Source organism: Carcharhinus amblyrhynchos, chromosome 9 (assembly GCF_965287045.1).
Source record: "Carcharhinus amblyrhynchos chromosome 9, sCarAmb.v2.hapA, whole genome shotgun sequence".
In the NCBI taxonomy this organism is placed as follows: Eukaryota; Metazoa; Chordata; class Chondrichthyes; order Carcharhiniformes; family Carcharhinidae; genus Carcharhinus; species Carcharhinus amblyrhynchos.
In genome coordinates this window covers 59,904,996-59,927,633 of record NC_137332.1, presented here as the reverse complement: position 1 = coordinate 59,927,633, position 22,638 = coordinate 59,904,996, and the positions used below count along the sequence as shown (strand labels likewise).

General features: G+C 39.7%; 1 protein-coding gene across 1 annotated transcript; it reads right to left on the bottom strand.

Annotated features, from left to right (window-relative positions):
* Positions 1-212: 212 nt before the first annotated feature.
* mrpl37 (mitochondrial ribosomal protein L37) lies at positions 213-22,554 on the bottom strand. Its single transcript, XM_080195776.1, has 7 exons — positions 22,102-22,554; positions 12,222-12,405; positions 8,835-8,950; positions 6,428-6,613; positions 5,952-6,106; positions 1,556-1,759; positions 213-492 (listed from the first exon to the last, which is right to left on the bottom strand). Exons 1-7 carry the CDS (start codon positions 22,424-22,426, stop codon positions 415-417), a joined length of 1,248 nt encoding a protein of 415 aa, XP_080051902.1. The 5' UTR covers positions 22,427-22,554; the 3' UTR covers positions 213-414.
* Between the last annotated feature and the right edge of the window lie 84 nt (positions 22,555-22,638).

Genomic DNA, 22,638 nt, shown 5'->3' with positions numbered 1-22,638 from the left:
TGGCATCTAAAGTGTTCATCTCCAAAGTGATCCTGCACCTTCCTACCTACCTTTAAAATTTTCAACACAGCCTTTGTTGCATGGATAATTAAGACTAAGTGTATGAAAATCAGAACACTGTATCTTTGGCTTCTTTCTTAGAGTGATCAGTATTGTTTGTATGACAGAAATATGAATGAACAGGGCATTGTGATACAGATAAACATTAAACATAGTGAAAAATATTTTTAATAAAGTAGCATTGTTTACATAAATAATTCCTAACAATACATTTATCTCTCAGCTCCAGTCTTCACAAAGATCATGCATTTACAGTCTGTATTTCTGGTATCCAACTCCGATCCTTTGTTTCCCTGATATTTCCAGGTAAGTCATAATTCTTCATGAACACACTGATTTGTTCTCCACATGATTCTATGTAGCTCCGTGCAAGTACATGGCAAGGAACTTATTGAATGTCTCTGGACAATACCCAGACAGTCCAGCAGGAACCTAAGGAAAACAAACCATCAATCTCTGAACACAAGCAGATAATTTTTTTTATATTACAAGGTATGGAAACATATGTTTGGTGGACTAGTAATTCAGATTAAAACCAGATTAATTTTAAAATCTTACTGGGGAATGTAAATAAATCTGAAGTAAAATGTTGGTATCAGTAATGTCAATCATGAAATTATTTAATTTGTGATTTTAAAAAATACCTTTAGTTCTATCTGCTAACTTTACCCAGTTTGCTGTGGGCCTAAGGTCACATAGAACAATGTGGTTGACTGTCCTCTGCAATGGTTTAGCAAATCCCTCAGTTACCTTCAAGAAGACAGTTCTCTACCTTCAAGGGCAATAAGGGATTTGTTTCTTGGCCTTTTGGCTAAGATCAAGCCCAAGATCACATGCAATGGTTTTTGTCAGCTTAGATCATGTTTGTCTTTCCTGTGGGGACCATGAATTGGATTCAGTCTGAATTGGTTTTATGAGCAAGCAAGGAGATGGATTGTTTTTTTTTAACTTTAAGAATGGAATAAATCTTTAAAATAAGGATGGGTAATTCTATGAATGAAAACAATTCTGGACATATCAAATCCAATATATTAAAATAATCCCATTAATTTACTGTGGGGCATATCTATTGCACAGCATGATGCTAACCATGAAAAAGGCTTGCTTACAGCAAGCTCCACATTTATTGGATCATTAAAACTGATCTAAATTCTCAGATAAATGAGCAATAACTTAATTCCTGGTTTTGGTTGATTCAGTCATTGTGGTGTGACAATAAGAGGGGGAGCGAGGGAAAAAAAGAACTCCATTAAACTCACCAAAAAGTCCTACTCTGGATGGCTATTCAACACGTATTGCTAAGATGGTGCTACCTCCACATATGAAGTCATCTGTTGACATTCACTGCGTAGCATCATAAGGAAACAAGCCATTGAAGATAATGGAAAACTGTAGACATCAGCATACCAGAAACCACTGGATTTAAAAAATGGCACTGTCATTGCTGATGTGTGTTCTTAAAGATCACTTTCCCCACAGCACAATTTGTACTCACCTGGACTATTTTCCTTCTGATTGTTGGGCGGCACTTTGCATAATCATACAGTAGCTGATCTTGATCTAACCAAATTAGATTTTTCACACCATCATTTGATTGTAGATCTGTGGTATTTAGCTGCAACACAAGGAACTGGAACACCCTTCCATTTGTGGCAATACATTGCACTGTAATAGGATTGTCCAACACCTTTGGCTCTTCCTGTGGGATAGAAAAGAATAAGTTCAGTTCTCCTCAGCTGGTGCAAAACAATCAGTACAGTAAACAAGATTCTAGATTGTTTCAGCCACATTCAATTACATGAAGAGAGTAGCCAGACATTAGCTTCAAAAGGTCCAAGAAACTGAATATAATCTTTAGCAGTTCAGTACATTAAAATCCTGTAAGGATATATTTAGCTTGTGGTTTTGTGAAATTCCAATTCTCCTTTGGCAGCCCCCCCAGGAATGTCTTTCTGAATAAATGTTTTCCTCTTTGTCTGAGAATTATTAAATCTAATAGTTAAAAGATTTCAATCACACGGCCTGTTCCAGAACCATTTGTTAGTTGATGCCCGGAATGCTGAAGGATAAATGATAGAATAATATAGATTAAAGGGTCATTCAGCCCATCAAATCTGCACAAGCTGTTTCAAGGAACAATCCACTTATTTCTGCTCCTTTGTTTCCCCATATCCTTGCAAATGTTTCTCCAAGTATTTATCCAGCTCTCTTTGGAAGGCTACTCCTGAATCATTATCTAGCATGCAGTGTCCAACAACAGCATCTGCATGAATTTCTGCTGGAGGGAGGGGCAGTGCTCAGGATAGATGGGAGGCAAAGTTTGTGATTCCGAACAAGAACGATGGGACTGAAATTACTGCAACAACTATAAAGCATCACGCTGCTGGGCATATTTTATATATACACTTCTCACCAAGATATTTGACCATATGAGGAGAGGCTGCAACATGAAAAAGATAATTGGCAGGCAGCCAGCCAGCCATCCAAAGAATCACACAGTACAGAAGGAGGCCATTCGGCCCATCAAGCCTACACTGACCACAGTCCCATCCAGATCCTACCCTGTAACCATGTGTATTTACCCTTCTAATCCCCCTGACATTAAGGGTCAATTTAGCATAGTCAATGCACCAACCTACACATCTTTGGACTGTGGGAGGAAACTGGAGCACCCAGTGGAAACCCATGCAGACACAGGAAGAACATGCAAACTCCACCCGACAGTCACCCGAGGCCAGAATTGAACCCGGATCCCTGGTGCTATGAGATAGCAGTGCTAACCACTGTGCCACCTCCACTGACTTCAAATTTCACCATCTGCCATGGTGGGATTCAAACCCGGGTCCCCAAAACGTTATCGTGGGTCTCTGGAATTCTAATCCAGTGACAATACCAGCTACGCAATGTGATCTCCATAATAAGGTGATAGGAAAAGTTAGCAACGATGTGGCAATATCAAAACCCTGAGATCTGCACTGGAGTCAAACATGGCTGTGTCCTGACACTGATATTCATTGTCATATTCTTTTCTTGTGCCTTGAGGTCATCCACAAAGGATGTCCACTTAATTCAAAACTGAAAGCTGTACAAGCCTTGCTTGCCTGAGATTCAAGTCAAAGGTGCACCACACAGATGCTGCTGCACTGGCATTCCATAGAACCACAGAAAATTACCGCTCAGAAACAGACCTTTTGGCCTTTCTTGTCTGTGCCGAACCATTTTTTGCCTAGTCCCACTGACCTGCACTTGGACCATATCCCGCCACCCCCCTCTCATCCACGTACCCATCCAAGTTTTTCTTAAATGTTAAAAGTGACCCCGCATTTACCACTTTATCCGGTAGCTCATTCCACACTCCCACCACTCTCCACGTGAAGAAGTGCCCCCTCAATATTCCCTTTAAACTTTTCTCCTTTCACTGTTAACCCATGCCCTTTGGTTTTTTTCTCCCCTAGCCTCAGTGAAAAAAGCCTTGCATTCACTTTATCTATACCCACCAAAATCTTATACAACTCTATCAAATCTCCCTTCATTCTTCTACACTCCAGGGAATAAAGTCCTAACCTATTCAATCTCTCTCCGTAACTCAACTTCTCAAGTCCCGGCAACATCCTCGTGAACCTTCTCTGCACTCTTTCAACGTTATTTATATCCTTCCTGTAACTAGATGACCAAAACTGTACACAATACTCTAAATTTGGCCTCACCAATGCCTTATATAACCTTACCATAACACTCCAACTTTTATACTCGATACTCCGATTTATAAAGGCCAATGTATCAAAAGCACTCTTTACGATCCTATCAACCTGTGACGTCACTTTTAGGGAATTCTGTACCTGTATTCCCAGATCCCTCTGTTCAACTGCACTCTTCAGAGTCCTACCATTTACTCTGTACGTTCTACTTTGGTTTGTCCTTCCAAAGTGCAATACCTCACATTTGTCTGCGTTAAATTCCATTTGCCATTTTTCAGCCCATTTTTCTAGCTGATCTATATCAAAGAAAACTCAGCAGCAAATAGATTGATAGTTTGATTTGACCATCAACATCAGAAAGACAAATGTCATGGTCCAGGATCTTGCCATCTATCAGCACTGACCATGCAACACTGGAGGTTGTTCACATATCTAGACTTCACAAATTCCTCCAATCTGCCACATGATGGCAAAATTAACAAAAGCATTGCAAAAGCTGCAAACTTCAAAAATTACTTAATTGGCTGTGAAGTGCTTTGTGATGTCTGGTGGTCATGAAAGATGCTTTTTAATTGCAAATCATTTTTCTTGTAATAATTTCCTGACCTGTATTCTAGGATTCTATTTATGAAGGTCAGAATCCCATTTGCTTTATTAACCTGTTCTGCCACTTTCAAAGATATATGCATAAACACATCAAGATATGTTCTTGCATTCTGCCTTTAAAATTATACCTCACATTTTCGTACATTGAATTTTATCTGCCCATCAATTTCACCAGCCTGTTTATAGCCTCTTAAACTATTACTACCTTCCTCACTGTTTACTACATTTTCAGAATTTGCAGATGTCTCAAATATGGAAATTTAAATTGTTTCCAAGACCAACTCATTATTGCATTATCACAAACAGTAACGTTCCTAGTACTGAACCTGGATCAGGTGATTTATCCACTTTAATTACAGCCAGTCTCAGCTATTTTTATCTCATACTCTATTCTGGAAATCTCCTTATTTATCATAAGTCTGGAAAATTCTTCTTCCTTGGTAAACACCAATAGTGCAAAGAGTTCATGTTTGAAGGCATTGGCCTGAAGCGTTAACTGTTTCTCTCTCCATAGATGCTGATTGACCTGAGTATTTTCAGCATCTTGTGTTTGATTTCCAGCGTCAGTAGTATTTTGCTTTTGTACTCTGTTGTACATTCTGCCTCCAAAATAGATCTTGAGATTTGTCCCAATCACCTTTGCTTCTTCCAACAATTATTTTACTATAGGATTGCTTTTTATGTTACTTGCCATATTATTCTTGCACATGCTTTCCTTTGCTTTCCAATTCTCCCCTGGATTTTTTTCAACTTTCTCCCTTGTATTATTAAGGTGACATCTGTTATGTGTCTTTTTTACAGCTTTATTTTACTAACTCCTTTATTATCAAGGAAATTTTGATTGCCCTTCCTTTTTCCCTTGTGGCAGTGTAACCAGACGGTGCCTGAATCATCACCTCTTAAAGGCCGCCCATTGCTCAATTACATTTCTATTTTCCTTTCTTTTAAACTCTAATTTAGCTCAATTTTCAATTCACTGAAATTAGTCCCCCTCCAGTTAAGAACAAAGAAAAGTACAGCTAAGGAACAAGCCCTTTGGCTCTCCAAATCTGTGCCAATCATGATGCCCTAACTAAATTAAAAAAAAACTTGGCCTTTACTCTGCCTGTATCCCTTTATTTTTATTCTAGTTTGCTCCTTATCCTTCTTCACAACTAAGCTTACAATAATTTGATCACGATTCCTAAGATGATTCCTAACTGTGACATTCTCTATTCCACCCGCTTCATTCTTTAGGATTCAACCTAGCAATGTCTCCTTCCTCACTGGGCAGATAAATAACTGGAAAAAATTCTTGAGCACATTTTAGAAATTTTCCCCTGTCTGTCTTTAATAGAATCACTGCCAACTCAATATTCTGAATAAAGTTTCCCACAATCACCATTATGTAATTCTTGCACTTCTCTAGTTTAAATCTGCTCCACTATTTCCTTCCCTTCTGATTTTTCTACATTCCTAATGAAAGATGCAATAACACCATAACCACTGAGTTAAAGCTGAGTGCACTCCCAAACTACATTTATTAAGCAGAATTTCTACTTCATATTTACATATTACAATGTGTGCACCAGAGATGGCAACACTTACACCATATAGAAGCTTTGCCCTTGAAAGTGCATTTGCAAATGTGAACATGATCATCTTGGCCTTCAGTGGTTCTGGTCTGAACTTTGCTTTATTAATAGAAGATTCTGCAATATATAGTGTGTGTGCGTGAGGAAAAGGGTACCCATCACGGAAACCTGTAAGAACACAATTAAAAATATTATAACTGGGTGAGAACATTACAGAAGAAGTGCTACCTACAAAAAGAATACTGTAAGCAAACCCTATTGCTTTATGAATGCTTGATGTCCCCAAATCAAAATATATGTCACAAACAGCATTTCATTAAACTGGAAAGTAAATTCTTGGATTACACCTCCTTCCAGCACGATTTGAGATGTTGCTTTCTTTCCGTCAGCCCCTTCATAATCCCATTAACAATAAAAACAAATAAACGCGTGATCAGTATTTTGCCAATCCAACTCTGAATACTAAGCCATATGTAAACAAAAACCTACCTGTGTCATTGCGTACTTCATAGACATGTGTTTGCTGCAGGTCAATGTTAGGAGAGATGGGATAGAAGGTTGGGAGGGCATGAGTTTCAGTGCTTAATATTTCCTCAGTTCCTGCTACTGCTGGTAAAGGCTGCTTACTACTCAGGAGTGTTCCATTCAAACCACTAACTCGGAATAGGTCAGACTCTGCAAGTAAAATAAAATATTCATTAAACATGGAATTAACTATTAGATAAACTCATCAGCTGTCCTATAATTTCCCCTCCTCCTCGCTGATCTCTTTAGAGTGTTATTTACTGATACAGCCTCATGGGTGCTTGTTCCCTTTAGTCATCTTATGGGTCAACTATCCACATGTTAACCTATACATATCGTTTGATTGTCAGAAACGTAACAATTGCACATGCATTTCTCGAAAGAAGTCCAGATTAACAGGCAAAATTGCAAATTTTGAATAAGATGGAAAATCAACAGCAGGTCCATCAAAATCTGAAAAGAGGACAGACCACAATTTTATGTATAAATCCTTCTAAAACATTACGTTCAATTCTGACAATGTCCAGTTACCCATTTTTAGTTTCCAGTTATAGTTGAGTGACAGCTGTTTTTCAACCGTGCTGTGACTAATGTCTGCCTGATGGTGATCAGAATCAGCTAACTCTAAACACTTAGGGGTTCAAGCCTGGACTTTCTTGGTGATATAGTTCAACTACATATCAGAAGATGAATTGTCAATTGAACTAGCGTAAGGGTACCTGTATATATTTTTTGATACAATAAATATGTATTGAATGCTTCTTGCTCAAATTATTAATAAATACACAGAATCAAACAGGACAGGAGGCTACTATAATGGTTATTTTGCCTCTGTTGGCTCTTTGAAAGAACTGTCCAATTAGTTCCAACGTCCTGTTATTGTCCTATAACGCTCAAATTTTCCGTTTCAAGTTTATATCCAATTGCCAATTATTCTAATAACACCGAATGCTTTTGGAATCTTCAAAATGCTTTAACTGAGTAACTATGGGAAACTGCAAATACTGTTCAAAACTAACATTCCCTTAGAGAAGGCTTATTTTTAGTTTTACTTCAAAGCATTAATATAATAAATTATATTAAGCATAAACATTAGAACATTGATCTCATCCTGAAATCCGTTCATGTTACAAAAGACTTGTATTTATTTAAATTTTTAAAGCATCATGTAACAATTCTGAAGTATGATTAATGGTGTTGTATATTTGTCAAATATATTTTCAACAGGGCAAGTTGTCAGGGTTGTTAAGAAAGCTGATGGGATGCTTTATAAATATGACAAATCACTTATTTGGCCTTAGCTGGAATAGTGTACATTATACTCAGCACCATACTTTAGGAAGAAGGTCAAGACCTTAGAGAGAGTACAACCATGAGAATACCAAAGATGAGAGATTTCAGTTACTCAGAGATTGGAGAAGCTAAGATTGTTCTCCTTAGAGAAGATTAAAAGGTAACCTAATAGAGGTTAAAAAAAAGACTTGCATTTATGTAGCACTTTTCAAGACCACCAGACACCTCAATCACTCTAAACCAATGAATATTTTTCTTTGGAGTGCAATCGCTGTTGTAATGCAGGAAACACAGCACCAATTTGCATACAGCAAGCTCCCATAAACAGTTCTGTGATAATGGGCAATTAATCTGTTTCTGTGATGTTAACTGAGAGATAAAAATTGGCCAGAAAACTGGGATAACTTCCTTGCTCTTTTACAAAATATTACCATGGAATATTTCACATCCACTTAAGCAGGCAGATGGGGCCTCAGTTTAATAAAACACGGCACCTCAAAGTACAGTGTTCCCTCAGTACTCCACTGGAATGGCAGTCGTGATTTTGTTGTGAGCAAGGCCTGGACCTGAAGCTGGAAGCTACAGGAAAACCACCTGCGCCATAGTCAATGCCCAAAGTAATGAGGGGTACTGTTCATCCAAGTAGGGAGAACATAATCAGGTAATTGATTTCAATAATTGGTGAAAAGACTAAAAAGGAAATGAGGAATGATTTTCCACACATAGGGCTATTAAGGTGTGGAACACAAAAACTGAAGGAATGGATGAAACAGATTCCATTGGCATTTCAAAAGGCAGTTGGACATGATCCTATAAAGGACTAGGTTGCAGTTTATTGGACTAAACTGGACAGATCTTTCTAAGTGCATGACAGCTGAATAGCCTCTCTCTTAAAATTATAAGATTACGTTACTGCTAGCAGTTTCCATGAATGGACAAAATCAGAATTTTTAAATGAAGTTAATGAGTGTTATGCTTAGGTGAAAGTGAATAGACTTCTCCGGGGCATTCCCAGAAAAGGAAAAGGGGCAAAAACATTCCTACACATTACTGCTTAAATGAAGACATGCTGACTAACCTCTCTCCCACATTGCTGCCACACGGTAATTTTCAACCAGCATCCGGTTTCCAAGTGTAGGAAATAGAGGCTGCATGATCCTGCACAAGTGTAAGAGGTCCTGCAGTAGCACAGGGCTAAAAATGAAAAACAACAAAGTTAATATGGAAACTCTTTTTCTTCCCCTTCATTCTCAGGCCAAGTGTTAGTTTATGCTCCAAGATCAAGTACACCTAGTCAGCTGCAGAGTTAAAGCTTCATCCATAGTCTCCTAAACTCAAAATAGCATCCCGAATTAGATCATTGTGAAATGTTACATCTGCAATATAAGTTGTTAAACTTTTGGGGCAGGTTTAACAATTCCTGTGCCAACTAAGGGATAGATTTGTGTTGTGAACTCTGCTAGCAACCAGAATGAAACAAAAACTTATTCTCCGCAGCTTTCAAGCTCGCAGAGTTTACTGAATCAAGTATTAGCCACAGCTCTCTGGTCTGGTTGTGGGTTGAAGTCCCAAACTAAAACGTTGAGCATAAAATCTCAAGTGGACATTCCAATGCAGTACAAATAAAATGTGGCATCACTGGAAGTGCCATTTTTTGGATTGGTTGTTAAATGCAAGTCCCAATTTCCCCCTCAGGTGGTGTAAAGGACCCCATGGCAATATTCAGAGAAGGACTGTTCTCCCAGTGCCTGGCCAATATTTATCCCCCATCCAAAGTCATGGGAACAGATTATCTGATCATTATCACATTGCTATCTGTACAAATTGATTGTCACATTTCCTACATTAAACACTGTTAGGATCTTAGTAGAGACCAGTAACTTAAAAAGAAAACTGGTTTCCCAGTTACAGTAAGTTCTCACCTAAAGGTGCAGTTGCATTCCTAAAATCAGAACTTTAAGTCAATCAAGGGTTCCCACATGAACCATTGTTAAAGGTGTAGAGGGTGAAATATTGTATTATACATGTGCAGTGCTGTGTATTCCCAGCTGGAATAACTTTCAAAAAAGAAAATCACTGAATATAGTAGAAATACTGTATAAATTCAAATTTGATGACACTAAATCACTCAAACAAGCCAAGTAACACAGCTTGCATGCCTCACCATAATATTGCTGAAACTCAGATCAACTTTTTGCTTGCTTTCCTGTGTCTCTCATGTTTCCAACTCTCTTTTCCCTCACTGTTTCCTTCTCTCTGTCTCATTTCCAACTCACCCCTTTCCCACTCTATCTCCCTCTCTCTCTCTCTCCACAGCATGGACCCCTTCCTGACAATCAACAAGGTCCAATCCCCTTACCCGACCACAGATAATTTTTACTGTAACACACTAAAGGATAAGCACTGTTAACTGAACTGTGTTCATAAGGAGTGCTATACAAGTTTTTTCTCCTATCAGAATTGGCTGTGTTGATGTGTAAGAATTCTTCAATTTCAAATTCTATAAGGAACTGTGTTATGCCTATAGCCAGCCAACTAATGGCAAGAAGGAAAAGGTTAGATAAACAAATATGCTAGCACATGTAGACTGCTCATTGTCTATATATCTCCAATTGGGCATTTTTTCATTATGCCACAATTAAAGAAACAGAACTAGTAGGCCCCTCTCATTAGATGCAGGTTTTCCAGACAAGAGGAGAAACTTCAATTTTAAACACTCAATAAAGAAGGGAAAACACACCACCTTCAGGAGAAGTAACAAGGCTGAGCAGTTGGTATATGATTCATTCCACAAGTATGATGGTACACAGAAGTGTTTTTAATCATGTTTCTTTGCAGGATGTTTTGTCGGCACTGTGTTGTCTGTAGCCAGTGTCTTTTACTGTTACTGAAGCTACATAATTGATATCATCTGGAGTCTTTGGCGTTGGTCTTAACACAAGTGTCAAAAGGCTGCAGGACCACAATGACTTGCAACTCTACATTCACAATTAAAATGCTGGAGCAAATGTTGGCATAAAAATTAGCAAAACTCAGGAACGAAGAAATGAATAAGTGTAATGCTTCTACTGCACCAATTTGTATTTACAGAATATCTTTAACTTTGGGAAAACATCGAGGCACTTGACAGAACCACAATCAGACAAAATTGGAAATTGGACATTAAGCCGAAGGAGGAGATACTGGGGGTATAGGGTGATGAAAATTTTGACCAAAAAGACCCAAAAGGAAGAAGCAAGGCAGAAATTACTTTGCTTAGACTGTCAAATTGAAAACAAAAGAAAATATGATAGAAGCCATGATTTTCATTGTCAAAACCTCTCACTACAACTTAAAGAAAACAAAATGGAAATATTCGAAGTTCAAACAGTTTTGTTACAGTACATTGCAATATTTTAACAACATGTTTTATTACAGCAGCCCATAACTTCAGATTTCTGGGGTGTTGCACCCAGAGATTATCCCAAAGGTGAACTGGGTCACCTGCACTCCTTCTTGGCACTTATGGAATGAGTCATATAACTGACCAGGATTGCACAGCAATTGCTCAGGAAATGTAAATTTGTGTTGGGAAATTACCCTGCACTATGAACCACAAAACAAATCTGATTTAAATCACAAATTTTGGCTTGGTCCTTGACCTCACAGCTGTAGTTACCCTGACTATCCTCCTATCAAAACGCCCACAACATCCCTCCTACCCAATACCCCAACTCTCCAACTAAACCCCTAGCTTCTGTCAACATCCCCCCACAACAGCTACGCCCAACCTATCCCCAACCTCCTCTCAAAACCACCAATACCCCTGTCCTCCAGCCGCCCACCAAAACCCCACCCACCAAATGCCCAACCCCTGCACTCTGGCCACTCCCAAAACCCCGCTCTCTGAACGACCTCTAGCTTCCCAACATCCCTCTCAATGGCTTCCAAACGTCCCCACCTCCGAACACCTCCCTACCATCCTAACATCCCCAGCTCCCACACACTCCTCCCACCCTCGTAGCACCTCACAGCCCCCTGCCCTCCAATTGTCCACCCAGCACCACCCCCTACACCCCTCCATTGCTCACAATCTCTCCATTCTCCCCCCCACAACACCATCCCAAGGCCCCCACCTCACTATCCCCCTTAACTCCAAATGCACCCCCCTCCAAGCCCTACTCTCCCTCCAAACACAACCCCAGCCCTCCATCCTGCAAGCAACCTCCGTCTTCCAAGCATCCCCCAGCTCCCTGCCACCCTCCCCACTCCCATCCAGTTTAGAATTAATTTACACTAAGACTATGCTATAGTGAGTGTTGCTTTTGATCTATTGTCAAGTTTCTGAAGGCTGCTCCATCTTCTAATACTTTCAGGAATATTCCTTCACTTTGTTAGGAAGGGATCCTATCATTTTCCCCATTTTAAAATAACTCCATTTAGCATGCAGGGTTAACGATTCTAACAGCAATATATGACTGCTCACCAAAACTGATGTCTTTTGGGACGAATTTCAGTGGTGGTCCAAAAACGAGCATGGCTGATAGCTGCCTTCACGCGCTCATCCTGGTTTTCAATATAATTCGCAGGATCTTCAGCTAAGCTTAATACCTGCTTAGGAAGGCCATCTATTAGTTTAGACTTGGTCAACCAAAGAGCTTGTTTAACACCTGGAAATAAAAATAAATCCAAATGTGTGTAAATTTAAAGAAAACCAATCTTACTGCAGGAAACCAGCAATAATTTTATTTTTAATAGATATCAATCAACTGCTCATGGCATTACCCAAAATCAGTTATCGAATACAAGCTTCTTTTTATATCCAAAAATGAAAAAAAGAGTTCACTGACAATGAAAAGTTGCTTTACAGAGCCATATAGTGGCCTCAGCCTGCAACTACACAATAGTTGACAGCAAAATTGAATGAAAAATGTACAAGTTATAAAAGCTGCATCTGCATAAACTAATTATACATTTTTAGATCTGAGTTGTGGACAGCAAGCGTATATCCCTCCTACACAGGATTTGTAATGATCTATGCATGCATATGTACAAAACATTGTTGACTGTTTTACTCCCAAATTTGAGCTGGGATTTCCTTGACAGAATTCATTTTTGCCGTGTGGCTTTTTTCAGTGCAGATAGGCAGCACAATTTGGTCAAAACATTTCCACCATCACAGCTGGATAATCTGTACCACCCTTCTCTGGCCCTAAACAATGGGATGCTCGTATCAACATAATCATGACCACATTAGCCCCAAGTAACCCATCTCCCAAGATTGAAATCCACTCAATGAATAACAGGAAAACCGCTGCCTTCCTCTGTAATTAACAATTTAACAAGGTCATATTCTTAAAAATTGTACATTTCAAAGCCTTCGTGAGTGTTGCCTATGGAAAATGCAACATTCTCCCAGATTTTATTCAATGAGTATTTTCCAAGATGACTAATTGTCTCAATGCTTTCACCTCCTACACCAGGATGGTGTTTAAGTTTCAAAGGGGCACAATAATAACGTACATTAAATGGAAATGAATTTATATGAACATGCATTTATTAAGTAAACTGGTAAATTGGATTTACAATTGGTTTGATGGTAGTAAGCAGAAGGTAATAGTGGAAGGATGCTTGTCTGACTGGAGGTCTGTGACAGTGGTGTGCCTCAGGAGTCAGCGCTGGGCCCACTGCTGTTTCTTATCTATTTGGATGAGAATGTACAAGGCATGATCAGTAAGTTTGCAAATGACACTAAAATAGGTGGTACTGTAGACAACGAGGAGGGTTAATCAAAAATTGCAGCAGATCTTGATCAGCTGGGGAAGTGGGCCGAGAAATGGCAAATGGAATTCAATATAGATAAGTGCGAGGTGTTGCAATTTGGAAAGTCAAATCAAGGTAGGACTTTTAAAGTGAATGGTAGGATCTTAGGAAGTATCAGGGAAGAGGGACCTTGGAGTTCAGGTGCATGGTTCTCCAAAGGTGGAGTCACAGGTAGATAGAGCATTGAAGAAGGCTTTTGACATGCTGGCCTTCATCAGTCAGAACACTGAGTTTAGAAGTTGGAAAGTTACGTTGCAATTGTACAGGATGTTGGTGAGACCACACCTGGAATATTGTGTTTAGTTTTGGTCACCTTGCTATAGGAAAGATGTTATTAAACTGGAGAGAGTGCAAAAGAAGTTTCCAAAGATGTTGCCATGAGTTAAGGGATTGAGTTATAGGGAGAGATTGGACAGGCTAGGACTTTTTCATTGCAGCATAGGAGACTGAGGGGTGATCTTATACAAGATCTCCAGGGTTGGGGAATCGAGAACTAGAGAGCATAGGTTTTAAGTTAAGAGGGAAAGTAATCAATGGGAACCTAAGGAGCAACTTTTTTTTTGTTTACAGAGGATGGTATGTATGTGGAATGAGCTGCCGGAGGAAGTGATTGAGACAGAGATCCTGACAGCACTTAAAAGACATTTGGATAGATACACGGATAGGAAAGGTTTACAGGGATATAGGCCAAATGCAGGCAAATGGGGTTAGCTTAGATGGGCATTTTGTGTTGTCATGGACCAGTTTGGGCCAAAGGGCCTGTCTCTGTACTGTAGATTCTATGACTCAATGAAGTACTCAATGAATATCACTTAATTCAGCAACCGTCTAATAACTGTAAATCAGAAAATATTGCTGCAAAGCACAAATAAATTTCACTTATTCTTTATTCACCCATAAAAATGTAGGTGGCAGTGGCAAAAACATCCAAATGGCATTTTCCACCTAATACAGGTTTGATCCTCTATCAACCTACACATCATAGCAATTCTTCAGAAACAAGCATTCTGCTAAATATGATAGAAATACTAAATTGAAATGAGAAAAAGTGGGGAATTTAAATCATGGCAAAATTTGAAACAAATTGTAAAATTTGAGATCAGAATTTTTCCCATTTTACAAAAATTTTATTCCAATTAAGTACGAAAGGAACAAGAAAAAAAATTGTGCCTTACATGAATGCTTTTTTATTCATTTATAGGACATAAGGTCATCACTGGCTGGCTAGCTAGCATTTATTGCCCATTCCTAGTTGCCCTTGGAGGGCAGTTGAGAGTCAACCACATTGCTGTGGCTCTAGAGTCACATGTAGGCCAGACCAGGTACAAATGGCAGATTTTGTTCCCTAAAAGGACATTAGTGAACGAGATGGGTTTTTCTGACAATCGACAATGGTTTCATGGTCATCAGGAGATTCTTAATTCCAGATTTTTTTTATTGAATTCAAATTCCACCATCTGCCATGGCAGAATTCGAACCTGGGTCCTCAGAACATTAGCTGGGTTACTGGGTTAATAATCTAGTGATAATACCAGTAGGTTATCACCTCCCCTCCTGAAACTAATACCATGACAGCTATTCATTTGAATCATTGTATTTTTCATTTCTCCAAATAGAAAGATCAGTCAATTCAGAAGAGAAAATGAGCAATTTTCTAATTCATTTGTAGGGTGAGGGCTTCGCCAGCATTCACTGCCCATCCCTATCTGCCCTCAAAAGGGAGTAGTGCCTCCATACCAGGCAACATCCTGGTAAATCTTTTTCGTACCCTCTCCAGAGCCTCCACATCCTTCTGATAGTGTGATGACCAGAATTGAATGCTATATTCCAAAGTATGGTCTAACGAAAGTTCTATAAAGCTGCAGCATGACTTGCCAATGTTAAAACTCAATGCCCTGGCCAATGAAGGCGAGCATGCTATATGCCTTCTTGCCTATCTTCTCCAAATGCATTCCCACTTTGATGTGTACCTGTACACCCAGATTCCTCTGCCTATCAATACTCTTAAGGGTTCTGCCATTTACTGTATATTTCCTATCTATATTAGACCTTCCAAAATGTATTACCTCACATTTGTCTGAGTTAAACTCTATTTGCCATTTCTCCGCGCGAGTCTCCAACCCATCTATGCCCTGCTGTATCCTCTGACGGTCCCATCGCTATTCACAAATCCACCAACCTTTGTGTCATCCGCAAACTAATCAAACCAGTTACATTTTCCTCCAAATCATTTATATATATATATATTACAAACAGCAAAAGTCCCAGCACTGATCCCTGAGGAATGCCACTTGTCACAGCCTTCCATTCAGAAATACACCTTTCCACTTTTCCTCTCTGCCTTCTACGACTGAGCCAGTTCTGTATTTACCTTGCCAACTCACCTCTGATCCCATGCAACTTCACTTTCTGCCATGAGGGACCTTGTCAAAGGCCTTACTGAAGTCCACGAGGACAACATCCGCTGCCATATCCTCATCAATCATCTTCGTCGCTTTCTCAAAAAACTTGATCAAGTTAGTGAAACATGACCTCCCCTTCACAAAACCATGTTGCCTCTCGCTAATATGTCCACTTATTTCTAGGTGGAAGTAAATCCTGTCTCTTGTAGCTACAGCATTCATATTCAAATTTCTGGTCAATTGTAACCTCCAGGATGCTGATAATGGGGGATTTGGCCATTGAATGTCATGGGGTGATTGTTACTGTCTCTTGTTGGAGATGGTCATTGTTTGACACTCATGTGGTTTGAATGTTACATGTCAGCCCAAGCCTGGATATTGTCCAAGTCTTGCTACATTTGGACATGGATTCCTTCAGTATCTGAGTCATCACAAATGGTGCTTTTGGCCTTATGATGGGAACAGGTTACAGAGAAACATCAGGGAACAAGCTGCCTTGAGACATTAGGAATCTGGAGAGTGGGTTACAATACTTTCAAGAACTGAGAGAATTGAGTGTGTTTCACTGGACATCCATGATCTACACATATTTGCAGTTAAGTGCATGCTTGCATACAAATTGTTTTCTGAGCATAGTGCACAAGTGAGTGCTCCTTGAACACAGAATATGCGTAGATCCGAAAACAAATTCTTCTAGGGATAGTTTGCAAGTCCATTCATCTTTCTCCAGTTTCATGCTTTATCTGATCCTTGACAGTCTATTGCATTTCCACCTCTAGCCCTTTATAAGATTAAATTCTCTTTCCATTTGTCATCCCTTCCACTCATACTTCTCCAAACCCATCCTCTCATCCTCTTTGTTCCTTATTTCACGTCAGTGGGTACCACTCATTCAGCTACTCCATCTCTATTCTCTGAAACTCTCTACTTCTAAACCTCATTTTAAAATCTTACTCTTTAAACACACTATTGCTTACAGTTTAAATATTTCATTTTCTCTCCAGCTTTGTATGTCATTTTTCCTACTTTTTGTATAATGCTTTGACATACATATCAATATGTGACAGTACAATGGTGAATGTTATTTCCTGGTATCATTTGGATGCAGCTTAGGTAACTGGGATGACTGACAAGCATTACTGTATCAATAACTACTTAGGTGTTGTCTCTAGAATTTCAATAAAGCTTTACACATGAATGAAATTTACAGCCCACAGTCAGTCCAAACTTGAAATATACTTCTAATCTCCAGTTACACTTAAGCTTACTAATTTTGCACACGTACCTTCTAATTCCACAAGTCACAGCAGAACTTAAATGACTCCCATATATTACAATACATTTAAACATTTTATATTGTGGGATCAGATTCCTTCTTTCCTTTTTATTAAACAAGTTTAACCGTCTCTTTTTATAAACTTGAAACCTCAAATCCTAAAAAGGACAACAAGGGTGATTTTAAAACACTTTTCAAAGTAGCCATGTACTTTTGCGAAAGTGCATCTTTAGATAGTCTAAGATGCAGCAAATGTGGCTTGCAAATTAATTAGTGTGTAACTTATAATCAAATACCTTAAACAAAGTCTGAGCTTGATCCTTATTCACAAGCCAGCAGCATATTACTGTCACCTTCTCCATATTTCAGCACATCTTGCCATCTACCATTCTTCTGAGCTTCATAATGAGCTTCAAACTTTATGCTTTTCCATCTTTCTCTTCCATTTCTTCTCATGCCCTCTCTGAGCTCACTTGGCCCAGGAGACCCACCTCTGGTCTCCCCTATACGAACTAAACTGATCACTCAACTTCCCCTCCTGGCCCCCATTGTAAACAATCTCTTTCTTCTGGTGTTGTCCTTCTCTCTTTAAATTTGCTGTCAACACTCGTCTATTCAATACACCAATCCCTGACGCAACTATCTTTGCAAATTGCTGTCCCATCTCCCATTTCCTTTTCCTTTCAGTTTTCTTGAACGTGCTTTCATCTCCCAAATTCATTCCTATCTTTCCTGGAACTCCATGTTTGAATCCCTCCAATTAGGTTTCTACTTCTATTGCAACAACAGGACACATACCAAAGTCATAAATTACATCATGTGTGACTGTGACAAAGGTAAACTTTCCCTCCTTGTCCTTCTCAATCTGTCTGCAGCCTTTCACAGTTGATCACACTATCCTCCTCCACTGTTGCCCAATTGGGTGCAACAGCTCTCACATAGTTCCATTAAAAAAAAAATCACTCATATTAGCTTCTCTGCCTGTTCCCACACTGTTACATCTGGTGCCCCCCCCCATGTACACCAACATCACCAGCTCGACCTCACTTCCACATCCATGATTACCAAATTATCAAACTGCATAAGCGACATTCAGTCATGGATGAGTGGAAACTTCCTCCAACTAAATGATGGGAAGACTAAGCCATTGCTTTTGGTCCCTGCTCTAAACTCCATTCCCCAACTACCAACTCATCTCTCTGTCTGGCAACAGTCTGAGATTAAGCTTGTCTGTTTATAACTTTAGCGTGACATTTGATCCTGAGATTAACTTCTGACTTCATATTCATGCTGCCTCTAAGTCTGCCTAATTCTATATCCATAACATCACTTGACTTCACTTCTGGCTTAGCTCAGCTGCTGCTGAAACCTTCACCCATGCCTGCATTAGCTCTGGATTCAACTATTCCAATGTTTCCCACATTCATTTTTTCACAAACCTGAGGTCATTGAAAATTCTACAGTTCATGTCTTAATTTCCATTCTCTTTTAATCTCTGTGCTCACATTGTCAGTTATGGAAAATGGGTACCCAACAACACTTTACAGTTATACAGTGCTTTAATTCTAAAACATCCCGAGGCACTGCACATTAGCATTAAAACAGAATTTGGCATCAAGCTACATCAAGGAATATCAGGGCTGATGACCAAAAGCTTGATCAAATAGACAGGTTTTATGAGGAAGAAAGAGACAGAGTGGTCTTAGGGAGGGAAGTCTATGGCTTTGGCAGCTGAAGTCATGGCCGCCACTGGTGGAGTGATTAAAACTGTGAATGTGGAATTAAGAATGTCGATTGTTGGGAAAACTCATCTGGTTCACTGATGTTCTTTAGAGAAGGAAATCTGCCGTCCTTACCTGGTCTGGCCTACATGTGAATCCAGAGCCCCAGCGTCATGGTTGACTCTCAACTGTCCTTTGAACAACGGCAAGTAGGATGGGCAATAAACGCTGGCCAACAAGTGACACCCAAGTCCCACAAATGAATAAAAAAAAGGAGCAGCACTGATATGTTGAAGGGCTGAAGAAGTTTACAGAGATATGGGGAGGGCAAAGCCTGGGTAGATTTGAAAATGATGATGAGAATTTTCAAACGAAGCTATTGTGTAGCTAGAAGTCAAGGTAGGTCCAAGTACACAGCAATAAGAAAACGGTACAATATGAACCTAGCAGTGACAAAAGCAAGGATATTTTTGACATGAACAAACAGGCCATGCTTTGTCCTAGTAGATCACACAACCGCAAGTGTTGGTATGGAAGAGAAGCCTCCACAAGACAGAAGGGGAATGGATCACAGAATCAGGATCACCACAGCTAGGGTAAAGATAGCAACTGATGGACTAAAATTCACTCTGAGAATGACATAGTTAGCTGGAAGGTACGAACTTAGGATTTGTGTGAGACCGAATCCATTTACTGGGCCCTCAATATTCAAAAACTGCTGCATTCACAACATTGCCATTCAAGCTCCAATAGGATTCTGAATTCACAGCTTTTTCTAGGGATACACCTGGGGACATAATGATCAGAATATAACCAGGTTTAACATTAAAACTGAAAGAAGAGGTAACAGATAATGATAAATATACTTTACTAGAGCTAATTTCAACAAGGGAACAGGCCAAATATATTGTTAAGAAAAGATGGGAAATAGGACAGCGTATATAGTGGAGATGGTTATGGAATTAAATTTCATATGCTTACATTTGCAAGAGGTAGAGATGCACAAATGTACTTATCAGTAACACAAATACATTTACAAGCAATACACTTATAATTAAATGTTCAAATTAACAGTGTGATGCCACTGTGCCTTTAAGAATTTTTTTTTAAAAGGCACGTTCTCTGCGGTTTGGAAGCAGGTTTTTTTCATTGTTGCTGAGCTGTCTGCTTAGAAGTCCTTTTAGTGCTGCTTAACTGGTTTAAATGTGGATTTGTTTATTTTTACTCTGGGTTTCATGCAGTATCTGGGATTTTACGACCTTTGGCATTGTTGGTGGTAGAACGACAAGTCAGATGACAGGAGTTCTTTCATTTTTAGTTTTGGGTGGCTGTTTTAGTTTAGAAGATGTTTGGACATCAGACTGAAGAGCAGTGTTTTTCTCTCTCCCTCGTACTATAGATTCTGCTGGCTAGCTGGAAGCAGGTCTTCTTGTCTTCCAGAGTGAGAATTTTGTCTCTTGCAGTGGTTTACTGGCTAAAAACTAGAGACCAGAAGTGGCATTATCTCTACCTCAAGGTCTGCTGGAAGTTACAAGGCTGAGAAGTTAAGAGTGTTAATTCTCCAACCAAAGAACTAAGTTCCAGCATCACATGAGCATTTGTATTTTCTGTGCTAAACTTATGGCAAGTATATGTTTTAAGAAGGTTTGTTCGGTTGGAACATTTCATATAGTTGTGAAGGTTTATACAATATCATAGTTGTATTTTTTTCTTGATTCATAATTGGTAAAAGTTATTGCAATATGCTAACTATTTTCTTAAACAAAACTTTGTTTGATAAAAGCTCCCTAGTGGGTCATTTGAGTCATACCTGAAGTGAAACATCTCATGCTTACTTTAGCCAAATTCAAATTGCAAAATTTATGATTCAGGTGGACTTCATGAAATACTTTGGAGTTTCTGAACTGAATTATAACAACAGATATACATAAATCCATTTATATATAACAAGTGCATGCACACTTATATGCTTGCTATCAAAGACATTAAAATTTATATTCATTTAAGTGACACATTGATCTAACTAACAAACTGATGCATTCAAATGCATTAACATTATAGGGAACCCTTTTCACTCCCTGCCAGGTGTCCGACAGCTGAAAGTCCTGAGTTCTACATCCAACACTTTTTTTTGCAGGCTTCTGAGAAAATAATGTGGCATGTGACACCTTCCCTCAGGAGTTGCCATAATGATACCCAAGTAACAGGAAAGTTTTATAAAACAATGTGAAAATACATTTTTTAAATAAAAGAACTGCGGTCTGTTCCAGATTAAATAATTCAATATAGATTGACGGTCTATGCTTGAAAAGTAGCAACTTATGATTTTATATGAAACCTTTTTATCTTGAGAGTTTGTGTCATGATTTGTATGAAAGTGGGGTTAATACTTAATGTGCTGGCAGTGTCATAAAAGCAAACAGTTTCAGTGGACCGGCCACCACAAATTTGCACCATCTGATTCAGCCTAAGTAGCTGTCCAGAGAGAGAGAGAGAGAGGCAGAGACAGTCAGCCATGTCAACCTTTAGACCAGGCGATAGGGGGCTGAAAAGGATGTCATCAGTCTTTCTCGTGTTAAAGTAAAGTTTATTTATCAATCACAGGTAAGGCTTACATTAACACTGCAATGAAATTACTGTGAAATTCCTCTAGTCGCCACACTCTGGCACCTGTTCCGGTCAACACAGCTAACCAGCACATCTTTCAGAATGTGGGAGGAAACCGGAGCACCTGGATGAAACCCACACAGACATGGGGAGAACATGCAAACTCCACAGTCATTGACCCAAGCTGGAATCGAACTTGGGTCCCTGGCGCTGTGAAGCAGCAGTGCTAAACACTGTGCCACCATGCCACCCCCTAAATTCTATTTGGTGCCTCTAATTCCAATTTATTGTTTTCAATGTTTTGCACAGTTGCAGATCAACAGTGCCAGTCCAGCACATTCAATTTTTTTGCTCCCCTTCCTCTTCAACATTGATGGACCACATCGTAAAGCTGGCCTCCTGTCTAGAGACCCTCTGCACCTCAGGGACCGGACGGTACTTAATGGTCACTGAAATGCCAACTAATCAGAACAACGAAAGCTGTCCCATTGATGGACAGCTTAGAGTGGTTTAGTAGTCGAACAGCCCAAGCCTTACCCTCCAACACCTTGGTTCTATGGTGGAAGGTATAACATGGCTTCTCTTTGTACAGCGGCATTTCCTCATACTTGGGCCCCCGGCGGTGGAAAGGATCTTCCCAACTTCTGTCCCACACCGGGCACTCGGGATCGGCCAAGCCCGGCACGTAGTGCATCCTGTCCCAGTACGTGATGGGCTTCAGGCCCGGGATTTCCATCCGCTCCGACTTCTTCTGCGACCGCTGGGCCTGGGCGGACAGGCCGCCAGTTACATGGACGGGACGACAGCCTGACAACGCAGGGACTAAAGGCACTGCCCGGACGCGCACACCCCGGCTCCACATAGCAGGAAATTTTAAAACAAGGCCCGGCGCTCAGTCCGAGGCGTCAGGAGAAAAACTAGGCCCGGCCGCGTTACTCGGGCAACCAGGTTTCCAAAGGCATGGCGGGTGTTGAACCTTGACCTCAATTATTTTGCATACTTTGATTGACACGAGAAGTGACCATTCAGCTAGAGGATGAGATCATATTGAACCAATGAACGGAGAGATAGTCG